This window comes from Oncorhynchus gorbuscha, linkage group LG06, assembly GCF_021184085.1.
Source record: "Oncorhynchus gorbuscha isolate QuinsamMale2020 ecotype Even-year linkage group LG06, OgorEven_v1.0, whole genome shotgun sequence".
Taxonomy (NCBI): Eukaryota; Metazoa; Chordata; class Actinopteri; order Salmoniformes; family Salmonidae; genus Oncorhynchus; species Oncorhynchus gorbuscha.
The window spans coordinates 13819182-13834200 of record NC_060178.1 but is presented as its reverse complement, the minus strand read 5'-3'; the positions used below and the strand labels follow the sequence as shown (position 1 = coordinate 13834200).

Genomic DNA, 15019 nt, shown 5'->3' with positions numbered 1-15019 from the left:
GTCTCATTGCAGAAAGACATGGCAACTTTCAAATCATCACGTTCTTGGATCCAAACAAGTAACGTATAAATGAATACAAATAGTATCTGTGGCATTGAAACAATCCAACACTAAAGTATCTGAGTTACTTACTTGTATACTTAGAAACTGTCTTGCTCTGTCCTACAGTTGTGTTATCTCCAGCCACTGCAGTGACTGTGAAGAGGTACTGCACTCCAGCAGTGAGAGCAGTAACATTAAAAGAGGTTTCTGGGGTATTCTGACTGCCACTGGTATTGCCATCAGTCCATTCTACTCTGTAGAAGGATCTGTTTCCGAATGGTTCATTCCAGCCCAGAGACACAGATGATGTTGTGATTTCAGTGGACATGAGGTTTCTGATGATTGCGGGCTCTGTGTGTGCAAGAAAGGGGGTTTGAGGAACAAAAGACAATAGAGTGTCTTCAAATATTGACATTGACTGACTTGTGCAATCCAGCACACATTGTGAGAGAGTTTGTGTAAATCTCTACCAAACAAATGTCACTCAACACGAGTCTTTGATAAAAATACCATCAAATAAACAAGAAGTCCTGAACAAAGATATGAAGCAAAACATGCAGTGTTTCCCCTCTATTCATTTAGCAAATTGTTGCCGCACTCCAAAAAATATGATACAATAAAATATATACAGTGAGCTCCAAAAGTATTGGGACAGTGACATATTTTCGTTTTGTTTTGGCTCTGTACTCCAACACTTTGAATGAGGTAAATTTGCAGACAGTCAAATTTAATTTGAGGATATTTTCATCCATATCAGATGATCCGTTTAGAAATTACAGCACTTTTTTGTACATAGACACCCCGCACCCTCATTTTAGTGGACCAAAATGTGTATTAAAGTAGTAAAATGCTAAATGTTTGGTACCATATTCAGAGCACACAATGGCTGGAACAAGGTTGTGACTTTAAACATTTGTTGGATGCATTTACTATTTGTTTTGGTTGTGTTTCAGATTATTTTGTGCATAATAGAAATGAATGATAATTAATTTATTACGTCATTTTGGAGTCACTTTTATTGTAACTAAGAATAGAATATACACGACATGACCAAAAGTAAGTGGACACCTGCTCGTCAAACATCTAATTCCAAAATCATGGGCATTAAAATGGAGTTGACCCCCCCCTTTGCTGCTATAACAGCCTCCACTCTTCTGAGAAGACTTTCCACTAGATCTTGGAACTTTGCTGTGGGCACTTTCTTCCAGTCAGCGACAAGAGCATTAGTGAGGTCAAGCACTGATGTTGGGCGATGAGGCCTGTCTAGCAGTTCGTGTTCCAATTTATCCCAAAGGTGTTCGATGGGGTTGAGGTCAGGCCAGTCAAATACTTCTACACCAATCTTGAAAAAACAATTCTGTATGGACCTCGCTTTGTGCACAGGGGCTTTGTCATGCTGAAACAGGAAAGGGCCTTCCCCAATCTGTTGCGACGAAGTTGGCAGCACAGAACCATCTATAATGTCATTGTATACTGTAGTGTTGAGATTTCCCTTCACTGGAACTAAGGGGCCTGGCCCGAACAATGAAAAACAGCCCCAGACCATTATTCCTCCTCCACCAAACTTTAGAGTTGGCACTATGCATTGGGGCAGGTAGCGTTCTCCTGGCATCCTCCAAAACCATATTTGTCCGTCAGATGCTGAAGCGTGATTCATCACTCCAGAGAACATGTTTCCACTGCTCCAGAGTCCAATGGCGGCGAGCTTTACTCCACTCCAGCAGACGCTTTGATTGTGCATGGTTATCTTAGGCTATCTTGGGATATGTTGTGTGTCCTACCACTTGGTGGCTGAGCTGTTGTTGCTCTTAAGCGTTTTCACTTTACAATAACAGCACCTACAATTGACCCGGGGCAGGTCTCTCAGGGAAGGCATTTGACTAACTGATAAGTTGGAAAGGTGGCATCCTATGACGATGACACGTTGGAAGTCACTGAGCTCTTCAGTAAGGCCTTTCTACTGCCAATGTTGGTCTATGGCTGTGTGCACGATTTTATATTCAGCTGAAGTTGGAAGTTTACATACATCTTAGCCAAATACATTTCAACTCAGTTTTTCACAATTCCTGACATTTAATCCTAGTAAAAATGCCCTGTCTTAGGTCAGTTAGGATCACCACTTCATTTTAAGAATGTGAAATGTCAGAATAATAGTAGAGAGAATTATTTATTTCAGCTTTTATTTCTTTCATCACATGCACAGTAGGTCAGATGTTTACATACACTCAATTAGTATTTGGTAGCATTGCCTTTAAATTGTTTAACTTGGGTCAAACATTTTGGGTAGCCTTCCACAAGCTTCCCACAGTAAGTTGGGTGGATATTGGCCCCTTCCTCTTGACAGAGCTGGTGTAACTGAGTCAGGTTTGCAGGCCTCCTTGCTCACACATGCTTTTTCAGTTCTGCACACACATTTTCAATGGGATTGAGGTCAGGGCTTTGTGATGGCCACTCCAATACCTTGACTTTGTTGTCCTTAAGCCATTTTGCCACAACTTTGCAAGTGTGCTTGGGGTCATTGTCCATTTAAATTCCTGACTGACGTCTTGAGATGTTGCTTCATTATATCCACATAATTTTCCTACCTCATGATGCCATCTATTTTGTGAAGTGCACCAGTCCCTCCTGCAGCAAAGCACTCCCACAACATGATGCTGCCACCCCGTGCTTCACGGTTGGGGTGTTCTTTGGCTTGCAAGCCTCCCCCATTTTCCTCCAAACATAACAATGGTCATTATGGCCAAACAGTTCTATTTTTGTTTCATCAGACCAGAGGACATTTCTCCAAAAAGTAAGATCTTTGTCCCCATGTGCAGTTGCAAACCGTAGTCTGGCTTTTTTTTATGGCGGTTTTTGAGCAGTGGCTTCTTCCTTGCTGTCAATATAGGACTTGTTTTACTGTGGATATAGATAGTTTTGTACCCATTTCCTCCAGCATCTTCACAAGGTCCTTTGCTGTTGTTCTGAGATTGATTTACACTTTTCGCACCAAAGTACTTCATCTCTAGGAAACAGAACGCGTCTCCTTCCTGAGTGGTATGACGGCTGCGTGGTCCCATGGTGTTTATACTTGCGTACTATTGTTTGTACAGATGAACATGGTACCTTCAGGTGTTTGGAAATTGCTCCCAAGGATGAACCAGACTTGTGGAGGTCCACAAATGGTTTTCTGAGGTCTTGGCTGATTTATTTTGATTTTACCATGATGTCAAGCAAAGAGACACTGTATTTGAAGGTAGGCCTTGAAATATATCCACAGGTACACCTCCAAGTGACTCAAATTATGTCAATTTGCCTATTAGAAGCTTCTAAAGCCATGACATCATTTTCTGGAATTTTCCAAGCTGTTTAAAGGCACAGTCAACTTAGTGTATGTTAACTTCTGACCCACTGGAATTGTGATACAGTGAGTTATAAGTGAAATAATCTGTCTGTAAACAATTGTTGGAAAAATTATTTGTGTCATGCACAAGGTAGACTTAAGTAACCGACTTGCCAAAAGTAGTTTGTTAACAAGACATTTTTGGAGTGGTTGAAATACAAGTTTTAATGACTCCAATCTAAGTGTATGTAAACTTCCGACTTCAACTGTACCTGTCAGCAACAGGTGTGGCTGAAATAGCTAAATCCATTTATTTGAAGGGTTGTCCACATACTTTTGTATATATAGCGCATTTCTTAACACTTCTACATTAATGTGGATGCTACCATGATTATGGAAAATCCTGAATGAATCATGAATAATGATGAGTGAGAATGTCACAGATACATAAATACAGTATCATACCCCCATGACATGCTAACATCTCACCATTACAGTAACAGGGGAGGTAAGCATTTTTGGAGGGAGGGGTATGATATGTTGTGCATCTAAGTTCCTCACTCATAATTATTCACAATTCATTCAGGACTATCTGTAATCATGGTAGCATCCACATTAATGTAGAAGTGTTTAGAAACATATTATATTCTTATTTATAATAAAAGTGACTACAAGATGACATAATACATTATTTACCATTCATTTCTATTGGGCAAAAATCCTCTGAAATGTCTCATTGCAGAAAGACATGGCAACTTTCAAATCATCACGTTCTTGGATCCAAACAAGTAACGTATAAATGAATACAAATAGTATCTGTGGCATTGAAACAATCCAACACTAAAGTGTCTGAGTTACTTACTTGTATACTTAGAAACTGTCTTGCTCTGTCCTACAGTTGTGTTATCTCCAGCCACTGCAGTGACTGTGAAGAGGTACTGCACTCCAGCAGTGAGAGCAGTAACATTAAAAGAGGTTTCTGGGGTATTCTGACTGCCACTGGTATTGCCATCAGTCCATTCTACTCTGTAGAAGGAGCTGTTTCCAAATGGTTCATTCCAGCCCAGAGACACAGATGATGTTGTGATTTCAGTGGACATGAGGTTTCTGATGATTGCGGGCTCTGTGTGTGCAAGAAAGGGGGTTTGAGGAACAAAAGACAATAGAGTGTCTTCAAACATTGACATTGACTGACTTGTGCAATCCAGCACACATTGTGAGAGAGTTTGTGTAAATCTCGACCAAACAAATGTCACTCAACACGAGTCTTTGATAAAAATACCATCAAATAAACAAGAAGTCCTGAACAAAGATATGAAGCAAAACATGCAGTGTTTCCCCTCTATTCATTTAGCAAATTGTTGCCGCACTCCAAAAAATATGATACAATAAAATATATACAGTGAGCTCCAAAAGTATTGGGACAGTGACATATTTTCGTTTTGTTTTGGCTCTGTACTCCAACATTTTGAATGAGGTAAATTTGCAGACGAGTCAAATTTAATTTGAGGATATTTTCATCCATATCAGATGATCCGTTTAGAAATTACAGCACTTTTTTGTACATAGACACCCCGCACCCTCATTTTAGTGGACCAAAATGTGTATTAAAGTAGTAAAATGCTAAATGTTTGGTCCCATATTCAGAGCACACAATGGCTGGAACAAGGTTGTGACTTTAAACATTTGTTGGATTCATTTACTATTTGTTTTGGTTGTGTTTCAGATTATTTTGTGCCTAATAGAAATGAATGATAATTAATTTATTACGTCATTTTGGAGTCACTTTTATTGTAACTAAGAATAGAATATACACGACATGACTAAAAGTAAGTGGACACCTGCTCGTCAAACATCTAATTCCAAAATCATGGGCATTAATATGGAGTTGACCCCCTTTGCTGCTATATCAGCCTCCACTCTTCTGAGAAGACTTTCCACTAGATCTTGGAACTTTGCTGTGGGCACTTTCTTCCAGTCAGCGACAAGAGCATTAGTGAGGTCAAGCACTGATGTTGGGCGATGAGGCCTGTCTAGCAGTTCGTGTTCCAATTTATCCCAAAGGTGTTCGATGGGGTTGAGGTCAGGCCAGTCAAATACTTCTACACCGATCTTTAAAAAATATTTCTGTATGGACCTCGCTTTGTACACAGGGGCTTTGTCATGCTGAAACAGGAAAGGGCCTTCCCCAATCTGTTGCGACGAAGTTGGCAGCACAGAACCATCTATAATGTCATTGTATACTGTAGTGTTGAGATTTCCCTTCACTGGAACTAAGGGGCCTGGCCCGAACAATGAAAAACAGCCCCAGACCATTATTCCTCCTCCACCAAACTTTAGAGTTGGCACTATGCATTGGGGCAGGTAGCGTTCTCCTGGCATACTCCAAAACTATATTTGTCCGTCGGACTGCCAGATGCTGAAGCGTGATTCATCACTCCAGAGAACATGTTTCCACTGCTCCAGAGTCCAATGGCGGCAAGCTTTACTCCACTCCAGCAGACGCTTGGCATTGTGCATGGTTATCTTAGGCTATCTTGGGTTATCTTGTGTGCACTACCACTTGGCGGCTGAGTCGTTGTTGCTCTTAGGCGTTTCCACTTTACAATAACAGCATCTACAATTGACCCGGGGCAGGTCTCTCAGGGAAGGCATTTGACTAACTGATAAGTTGGAAAGGTGGCATCCTATGACGATGACACGTTGGAAGTCACTGAGCTCTTCAGCAAGGCCTTCCTACTGCCAATGTTGGTCTATGGCTGTGTGCTCGATTTTATATTCAGCTGAAGTTGGAAGTTTACATACATCTTAGCCAAATACATTTCAACTCAGTTTTTCACAATTCCTGACATTGAATCCTAGTAAAAATGCCCTGTCTTAGGTCAGTTAGGATCACCACTTCATTTTAAGAATGTGAAATGTCAGAATAATAGTAGAGAGAATTATTTATTTCAGCTTTTATTTCTTTCATCGCATGTACAGTGGGTCAGACGTTTACATACACTCAATTAGTATTTGGTAGCATTGCCTTTAAATTGTTTAACTTGGGTGAAACATTTTGGGTACCTTCCACAAGCTTCCCACAGTAAGTTGGGTGGATATTGGCCCCTTCCTCTTGACAGAGCTGGTGTAACTGAGTCAGGTTTGCAGGCCTCCTTGCTCACACATGCTTTTTCAGTTCTGCACACACATTTTCTATGGGATTGAGGTCAGGGCTTTGTGATGGCCACTCCAATACCTTGACTTTGTTGTCCTTAAGCCATTTTGCCACAACTTTGCAAATGTGCTTGGGGTCATTGTCCATTTAAATTCCTGACTGACGTCTTGAGATGTTGCTTCATTATATCCACATAATTTTCCTACCTCATGATGCCATCTATTTTGTGAAGTGCACCAGTCCCTCCTGCAGCAAAGCACTCCCACAACATGATGCTGCCACCCCCGTGCTTCACGGTTGGGGTGTTCTTTGGCTTGCAAGCCTCCCCCATTTTCCTCCAAACATAACAATGGTCATTATGGCCAAACAGTTCTATTTTTGTTTCATCAGACCAGAGGACATTTCTCCAAAAAGTAAGATCTTTGTCCCCATGTGCAGTTGCAAACCATAGTCTGGCTTTTTTTTATGGCGGTTTTTGAGCAGTGGCTTCTTCCTTGCTGTCAATATAGGACTTGTTTTACTGTGGATATAGATAGTTTTGTACCCATTTCCTCCAGCATCTTCACAAGGTCCTTTGCTGTTGTTCTGAGATTGATTTACACGCACCAAATTACTTCATCTCTAGGAAACAGAACGCGTCTCCTTCCTGAGTGGTATGACGGCTGCGTGGTCCCATGGTGTTTATACTTGCGTACTATTGTTTGTACAGATGAACATGGTACCTTCAGGTGTTTGGAAATTGCTCCCAAGGATGAACCAGACTTGTGGAGGTCCACAAATGGTTTTCTGAGGTCTTGGCTGATTTCTTTTGATTTTACCATGATGTCAAGCAAAGAGACACTGTATTTGAAGGTAGGCCTTGAAATATATCCACAGGTACACCTCCAAGTGACTCAAATTATGTCAATTTGCCTATTAGAAGCTTCTAAAGCCATGACATCATTTTCTGGAATTTTCCAAGCTGTTTAAAGGCACAGTCAACTTAGTGTATGTTAACTTCTGACCCACTGGAATTGTGATACAGTGAGTTATAAGTGAAATAATCTGTCTGTAAACAATTGTTGGAAAAATTATTTGTGTCATGCACAAGGTAGATTTCGTAACCGACTTGCCAAAAGTAGTTTGTTAACAAGACATTTTTGGAGTGGTTGAAATACAAGTTTTAATGACTCCAATCTAAGTGTATGTAAACTTCCGACTTCAACTGTACCTGTCAGCAACAGGTGTGGCTGAAATAGCTAAATCCATTTATTTGAAGGGTTGTCCACATACCTTTGTATATATAGCGCATTTCTTAACACTTCTACATTAATGTGGATGCTACCATGATTATGGAAAATCCTGAATGAATCATGAATAATGATGAGTGAGAATGTCACAGATACATAAATACAGTATCATACCCCATGACATGCTAACATCTCACCATTACAGTAACAGGGGAGGTAAGCATTTTTGGAGGGAGGGGTATGATATGTTGTGCATCTAAGTTCCTCACTCATAATTATTCACAATTCATTCAGGACTATCTGTAATCATGGTAGCATCCACATTAATGTAGAAGTGTTTAGAAACATATTATATTCTTATTTATAATAAAAGTGACTACAAGATGACATAATACATTATTTACCATTCATTTCTATTGGGCAAAAATCCTCTGAAATGTCTCATTGCAGAAAGACATGGCAACTTTCAAATCATCACGTTCTTGGATCCAAACAAGTAACGTATAAATGAATACAAATAGTATCTGTGGCATTGAAACAATCCAACACTAAAGTGTCTGAGTTACTTACTTGTATACTTAGAAACTGTCTTGCTCTGTCCTACAGTTGTGTTATCTCCAGCCACTGCAGTGACTGTGAAGAGGTACTGCACTCCAGCAGTGAGAGCAGTAACATTAAAAGAGGTTTCTGGGGTATTCTGACTGCCAATGGTATTGCCATCAGTCCATTCTACTCTGTAGAAGGATCTGTTTCCAAATGGTTCATTCCAGCCCAGAGACACAGATGATGTTGTGATTTCAGTGGACATGAGGTTTCTGATGATTGCGGGCTCTGTGTGCAAGAAAGGGGTTTGAGGAACAAAAGACAATAGAGTGTCTTCAAACATTGACATTGACTGACTTGTGCAATCCAGCACACATTGTGAGAGAGTTTGTGTAAATCTCGACCAAACAAATGTCACTCAACACGAGTCTTTGATAAAAATACCATCAAATAAACAAGAAGTCCTGAACAAAGATATGAAGCAAAACATGCAGTGTTTCCCCTCTATTCATTTAGCAAATTGTTGCCGCACTCCAAAAAATATGATACAATAAAATATATACAGTGAGCTCCAAAAGTATTGGGACAGTGACATATTTTCGTTTTGTTTTGGCTCTGTACTCCAACATTTTGAATGAGGTAAATTTGCAGACGAGTCAAATTTAATTTGAGGATATTTTCATCCATATCAGATGATCCGTTTAGAAATTACAGCACTTTTTTGTACATAGACACCCCGCACCCTCATTTTAGTGGACCAAAATGTGTATTAAAGTAGTAAAATGCTAAATGTTTGGTCCCATATTCAGAGCACACAATGGCTAGAACAAGGTTGTGACTTTAAACATTTGTTGGATGCATTTACTATTTGTTTTGGTTGTGTTTCAGATTATTTTGTGCCTAATAGAAATGAATGATAATTAATGTATTACGTCATTTTGGAGTCACTTTTATTGTAACTAAGAATAGAATATACACGACATGACCAAAAGTAAGTGGACACCTGCTCGTCAAACATCTAATTCCAAAATCATGGGCATTAATATGGAGTTGACCCCCCCTTTGCTGCTATATCAGCCTCCACTCTTCTGAGAAGACTTTCCACTAGATCTTGGAACTTTGCTGTGGGCACTTTCTTCCAGTCAGCGACAAGAGCATTAGTGAGGTCAAGCACTGATGTTGGGCGATGAGGCCTGTCTAGCAGTTCGTGTTCCAATTTATCCCAAAGGTGTTCGATGGGGTTGAGGTCAGGCCAGTCAAATACTTCTACACCGATCTTAAAAAAATATTTCTGTATGGACCTCGCTTTGTACACAGGGGCTTTGTCATGCTGAAACAGGAAAGGGCCTTCCCCAATCTGTTGCGACGAAGTTGGCAGCACAGAACCATCTATAATGTCATTGTATACTGTAGTGTTGAGATTTCCCTTCACTGGAACTAAGGGGCCTGGCCCGAACAATGAAAAACAGCCCCAGACCATTATTCCTCCTCCACCAAACTTTAGAGTTGGCACTATGCATTGGGGCAGGTAGCGTTCTCCTGGCATACTCCAAAACTATATTTGTCCGTCGGACTGCCAGATGCTGAAGCGTGATTCATCACTCCAGAGAACATGTTTCCACTGCTCCAGAGTCCAATGGCGGCAAGCTTTACTCCACTCCAGCAGACGCTTGGCATTGTGCATGGTTATCTTAGGCTATCTTGGGTTATCTTGTGTGCACTACCACTTGGCGGCTGAGTCGTTGTTGCTCTTAGGCGTTTCCACTTTACAATAACAGCATCTACAATTGACCCGGGGCAGGTCTCTCAGGGAAGGCATTTGACTAACTGATAAGTTGGAAAGGTGGCATCCTATGACGATGACACGTTGGAAGTCACTGAGCTCTTCAGCAAGGCCTTCCTACTGCCAATGTTGGTCTATGGCTGTGTGCTCGATTTTATATTCAGCTGAAGTTGGAAGTTTACATACATCTTAGCCAAATACATTTCAACTCAGTTTTTCACAATTCCTGACATTGAATCCTAGTAAAAATGCCCTGTCTTAGGTCAGTTAGGATCACCACTTCATTTTAAGAATGTGAAATGTCAGAATAATAGTAGAGAGAATTATTTATTTCAGCTTTTATTTCTTTCATCGCATGTACAGTGGGTCAGACGTTTACATACACTCAATTAGTATTTGGTAGCATTGCCTTTAAATTGTTTAACTTGGGTGAAACATTTTGGGTACCTTCCACAAGCTTCCCACAGTAAGTTGGGTGGATATTGGCCCCTTCCTCTTGACAGAGCTGGTGTAACTGAGTCAGGTTTGCAGGCCTCCTTGCTCACACATGCTTTTTCAGTTCTGCACACATTTTCTATGGGATTGAGGTCAGGGCTTTGTGATGGCCACTCCAATACCTTGACTTTGTTGTCCTTAAGCCATTTTGCCACAACTTTGCAAGTGTGCTTGGGGTCATTGTCCATTTAAATTCCTGACTGACGTCTTGAGATGTTGCTTCATTATATCCACATAATTTTCCTACCTCATGATGCCATCTATTTTGTGAAGTGCACCAGTCCCTCCTGCAGCAAAGCACTCCCACAACATGATGCTGCCACCCCCGTGCTTCACGGTTGGGTGTTCTTTGGCTTGCAAGCCTCCCCCATTTTCCTCCAAACATAACAATGGTCATTATGGCCAAACAGTTCTATTTTTGTTTCATCAGACCAGAGGACATTTCTCCAAAAAGTAAGATCTTTGTCCCCATGTGCAGTTGCAAACCATAGTCTGGCTTTTTTTATGGCGGTTTTTGAGCAGTGGCTTCTTCCTTGCTGTCAATATAGGACTTGTTTTACTGTGGATATAGATAGTTTTGTACCCATTTCCTCCAGCATCTTCACAAGGTCCTTTGCTGTTGTTCTGAGATTGATTTACACTTTTCGCACCAAAGTACTTCATCTCTAGGAAACAGAACGCGTCTCCTTCCTGAGTGGTATGACGGCTGCGTGGTCCCATGGTGTTTATACTTGCGTACTATTGTTTGTACAGATGAACATGGTACCTTCAGGTGTTTGGAAATTGCTCCCAAGGATGAACCAGACTTGTGGAGGTCCACAAATGGTTTTCTGAGGTCTTGGCTGATTTCTTTTGATTTTACCATGATGTCAAGCAAAGAGACACTGTATTTGAAGGTAGGCCTTGAAATATATCCACAGGTACACCTCCAAGTGACTCAAATTATGTCAATTTGCCTATTAGAAGCTTCTAAAGCCATGACATCATTTTCTGGAATTTTCCAAGCTGTTTAAAGGCACAGTCAATTAGTGTATGTTAACTTCTGACCCACTGGAATTGTGATACAGTGAGTTATAAGTGAAATAATCTGTCTGTAAACAATTGTTGGAAAATTATTTGTGTCATACAAGGTAGATTCCGTAACAGACTTGCCAAAAGTAGTTTGTTAACAAGACATTTTTGGAGTGGTTGAAAACAAGTTTTAATGACTCCAATCTAAGTGTATGTAAACTTCCGACTTCAACTGTACCTGTCAGCAACAGGTGTGGCTGAAATAGCTAAATCCATTTATTTGAAGGGTTGTCCACATACTTTTGTATATATAGCGCATTTCTTAACACTTCTACATTAATGTGGATGCTACCATGATTATGGAAAATCCTGAATGAATCATGAATAATGATGAGTGAGAATGTCACAGATACATAAATACAGTATCATACCCCATGACATGCTAACATCTCACCATTACAGTAACAGGGGAGGTAAGCATTTTTGGAGGGAGGGGTATGATATGTTGTGCATCTAAGTTCCTCACTCATAATTATTCACAATTCATTCAGGACTATCTGTAATCATGGTAGCATCCACATTAATGTAGAAGTGTTTAGAAACATATTATATTCTTATTTATAATAAAAGTGACTACAAGATGACATAATACATTATTTACCATTCATTTCTATTGGGCAAAAATCATCTGAAATGTCTCATTGCAGAAAGACATGGCAACTTTCAAATCATCACGTTCTTGGATCCAAACAATTAACGTATAAATGAATACAAATAGTATCTGTGGCATTGAAACAATCCAACACTAAAGTATCTGAGTTACTTACTTGTATACTTAGAAACTGTCTTGCTCTGTCCTACAGTTGTGTTATCTCCAGCCACTGCAGTGACTGTGAAGAGGTACTGCACTCCAGCAGTGAGAGCAGTAACATTAAAAGAGGTTTCTGGGGTATTCTGACTGCCAATGGTATTGCCATCAGTCCATTCTACTCTGTAGAAGGATCTGTTTCCAAATGGTTCATTCCAGCCCAGAGACACAGATGATGTTGTGATTTCAGTGGACATGAGGTTTCTGATGATTGCGGGCTCTGTGTGTGCAAGAAAGGGGTTTGAGGAACAAAAGACAATAGAGTGTCTTCAAATATTGACATTGACTGACTTGTGCAATCCAGCACACATTGTGAGAGAGTTTGTGTAAATCTCGACCAAACAAATGTCACTCAACACGAGTCTTTGATAAAAATACCATCAAATAAACAAGAAGTCCTGAACAAAGATATGAAGCAAAACATGCAGTGTTTCCCCTCTATTCATTTAGCAAATTGTTGCCGCACTCCAAAAAATATGATACAATAAAATATATACAGTGAGCTCCAAAAGTATTGGGACAGTGACATATTTTCGTTTTGTTTTGGCTCTGTACTCCAACATTTTGAATGAGGTAAATTTGCAGACAGTCAAATTTAATTTGAGGATATTTTCATCCATATCAGATGATCCGTTTAGAAATTACAGCACTTTTTTGTACATAGACACCCCGCACCCTCATTTTAGTGGACCAAAATGTGTATTAAAGTAGTAAAATGCTAAATGTTTGGTCCCATATTCAGAGCACACAATGGCTGGAACAAGGTTGTGACTTTAAACATTTGTTGGATGCATTTACTATTTGTTTTGGTTGTGTTTCAGATTATTTTGTGCCTAATAGAAATGAATGATAATTAATTTATTACGTCATTTTGGAGTCACTTTTATTGTAACTAAGAATAGAATATACACGACATGACCAAAAGTAAGTGGACACCTGCTCGTCAAACATCTAATTCCAAAATCATGGGCATTAATATGGAGTTGACCCCCTTTGCTGCTATATCAGCCTCCACTCTTCTGAGAAGACTTTCCACTAGATCTTGGAACTTTGCTGTGGGCACTTTCTTCCAGTCAGCGACAAGAGCATTAGTGAGGTCAAGCACTGATGTTGGGCGATGAGGCCTGTCTAGCAGTTCGTGTTCCAATTTATCCCAAAGGTGTTCGATGGGGTTGAGGTCAGGCCAGTCAAATACTTCTACACCGATCTTGAAAAAAAATATTTCTGTATGGACCTCGCTTTGTACACAGGGGCTTTGTCATGCTGAAACAGGAAAGGGCCTTCCCCAATCTGTTGCGACGAAGTTGGCAGCACAGAACCATCTATAATGTCATTGTATACTGTAGTGTTGAGATTTCCCTTCACTGGAACTAAGGGGCCTAGCCCGAACAATGAAAAACAGCCCCAGACCATTATTCCTCCTCCACCAAACTTTAGAGTTGGCACTATGCTTTGGGGCAGGTAGCGTTCTCCTGGCATCCTCCAAAACTATATTTGTCCGGACTGCCAGATGCTGAAGCGTGATTCATCACTCCAGAGAACATGTTTCCACTGCTCCAGAGTCCAATGGCGGCGAGCTTTACTCCACTCCAGCAGACGCTTGGCATTGTGCATGGTTATCTTAGGCTATCTTGGGTTATCTTGTGTGTCACTACCACTTGGTGGCTGAGCTGTTGTTGCTCTTAGGCGTTTCCACTTTACAATAACAGCATCTACAATTGACCCGGGGCAGGTCTCTCAGGGAAGGCATTTGACTAACTGATAAGTTGGAAAGGTGGCATCCTATGACGATGACACGTTGGAAGTCACTGAGCTCTTCAGCAAGGCCTTCCTACTGCCAATGTTGGTCTATGGCTGTGTGCTCGATTTTATATTCAGCTGAAGTTGGAAGTTTACATACATCTTAGCCAAATACATTTCAACTCAGTTTTTCACAATTCCTGACATTGAATCCTAGTAAAAATGCCCTGTCTTAGGTCAGTTAGGATCACCACTTCATTTTAAGAATGTGAAATGTCAGAATAATAGTAGAGAGAATTATTTATTTCAGCTTTTATTTCTTTCATCACATGCACAGTAGGTCAGATGTTTACATACACTCAATTAGTATTTGGTAGCATTGCCTTTAAATTGTTTAACTTGGGTCAAACATTTTGGGTAGCCTTCCACAAGCTTCCCACAGTAAGTTGGGTGGATATTGGCCCCTTCCTCTTGACAGAGCTGGTGTAACTGAGTCAGGTTTGCAGGCCTCCTTGCTCACACATGCTTTTTCAGTTCTGCACACACATTTTCAATGGGATTGAGGTCAGGGCTTTGTGATGGCCACTCCAATACCTTGACTTTGTTGTCCTTAAGCCATTTTGCCACAACTTTGCAAGTGTGCTTGGGGTCATTGTCCATTTAAATTCCTGACTGACGTCTTGAGATGTTGCTTCATTATATCCACATAATTTTCCTACCTCATGATGCCATCTATTTTGTGAAGTGCACCAGTCCCTCCTGCAGCAAAGCACTCCCACAACATGATGCTGCCACCCCCGTGCTTCACGGTTGGGGTGTTCTTTGGCTT

At 40.5% G+C, this 15019-nt stretch overlaps 1 protein-coding gene across 8 annotated transcripts in view; it reads right to left on the bottom strand.

Annotated features, from left to right (window-relative positions):
• The window catches only part of LOC124037577 (receptor-type tyrosine-protein phosphatase eta-like), a 108633-nt gene that overhangs the window by 43657 nt on the left and 49957 nt on the right, over window positions 1-15019 (bottom strand). For 6 of the 8 annotated variants that reach the window (XR_006839213.1, XR_006839214.1, XM_046352413.1 and 3 more), the window contains exons 7-10: window positions 12410-12670; window positions 8321-8581; window positions 4227-4487; window positions 133-393 (exon numbers count right to left, since the gene is read on the bottom strand). The exons of the other annotated variants lie outside the window; for them this stretch is intronic. Coding sequence is in view for 4 of the 6 variants with exons in the window: in XM_046352413.1 (XP_046208369.1) it covers window positions 133-393; window positions 4227-4487; window positions 8321-8581; window positions 12410-12670 (1044 nt within the window). In the remaining 2 variants the exon portion in view is untranslated. The remainder of the gene's footprint in view (window positions 1-132; window positions 394-4226; window positions 4488-8320; window positions 8582-12409; window positions 12671-15019) is intronic. 8 annotated transcript variants of the gene reach the window in all.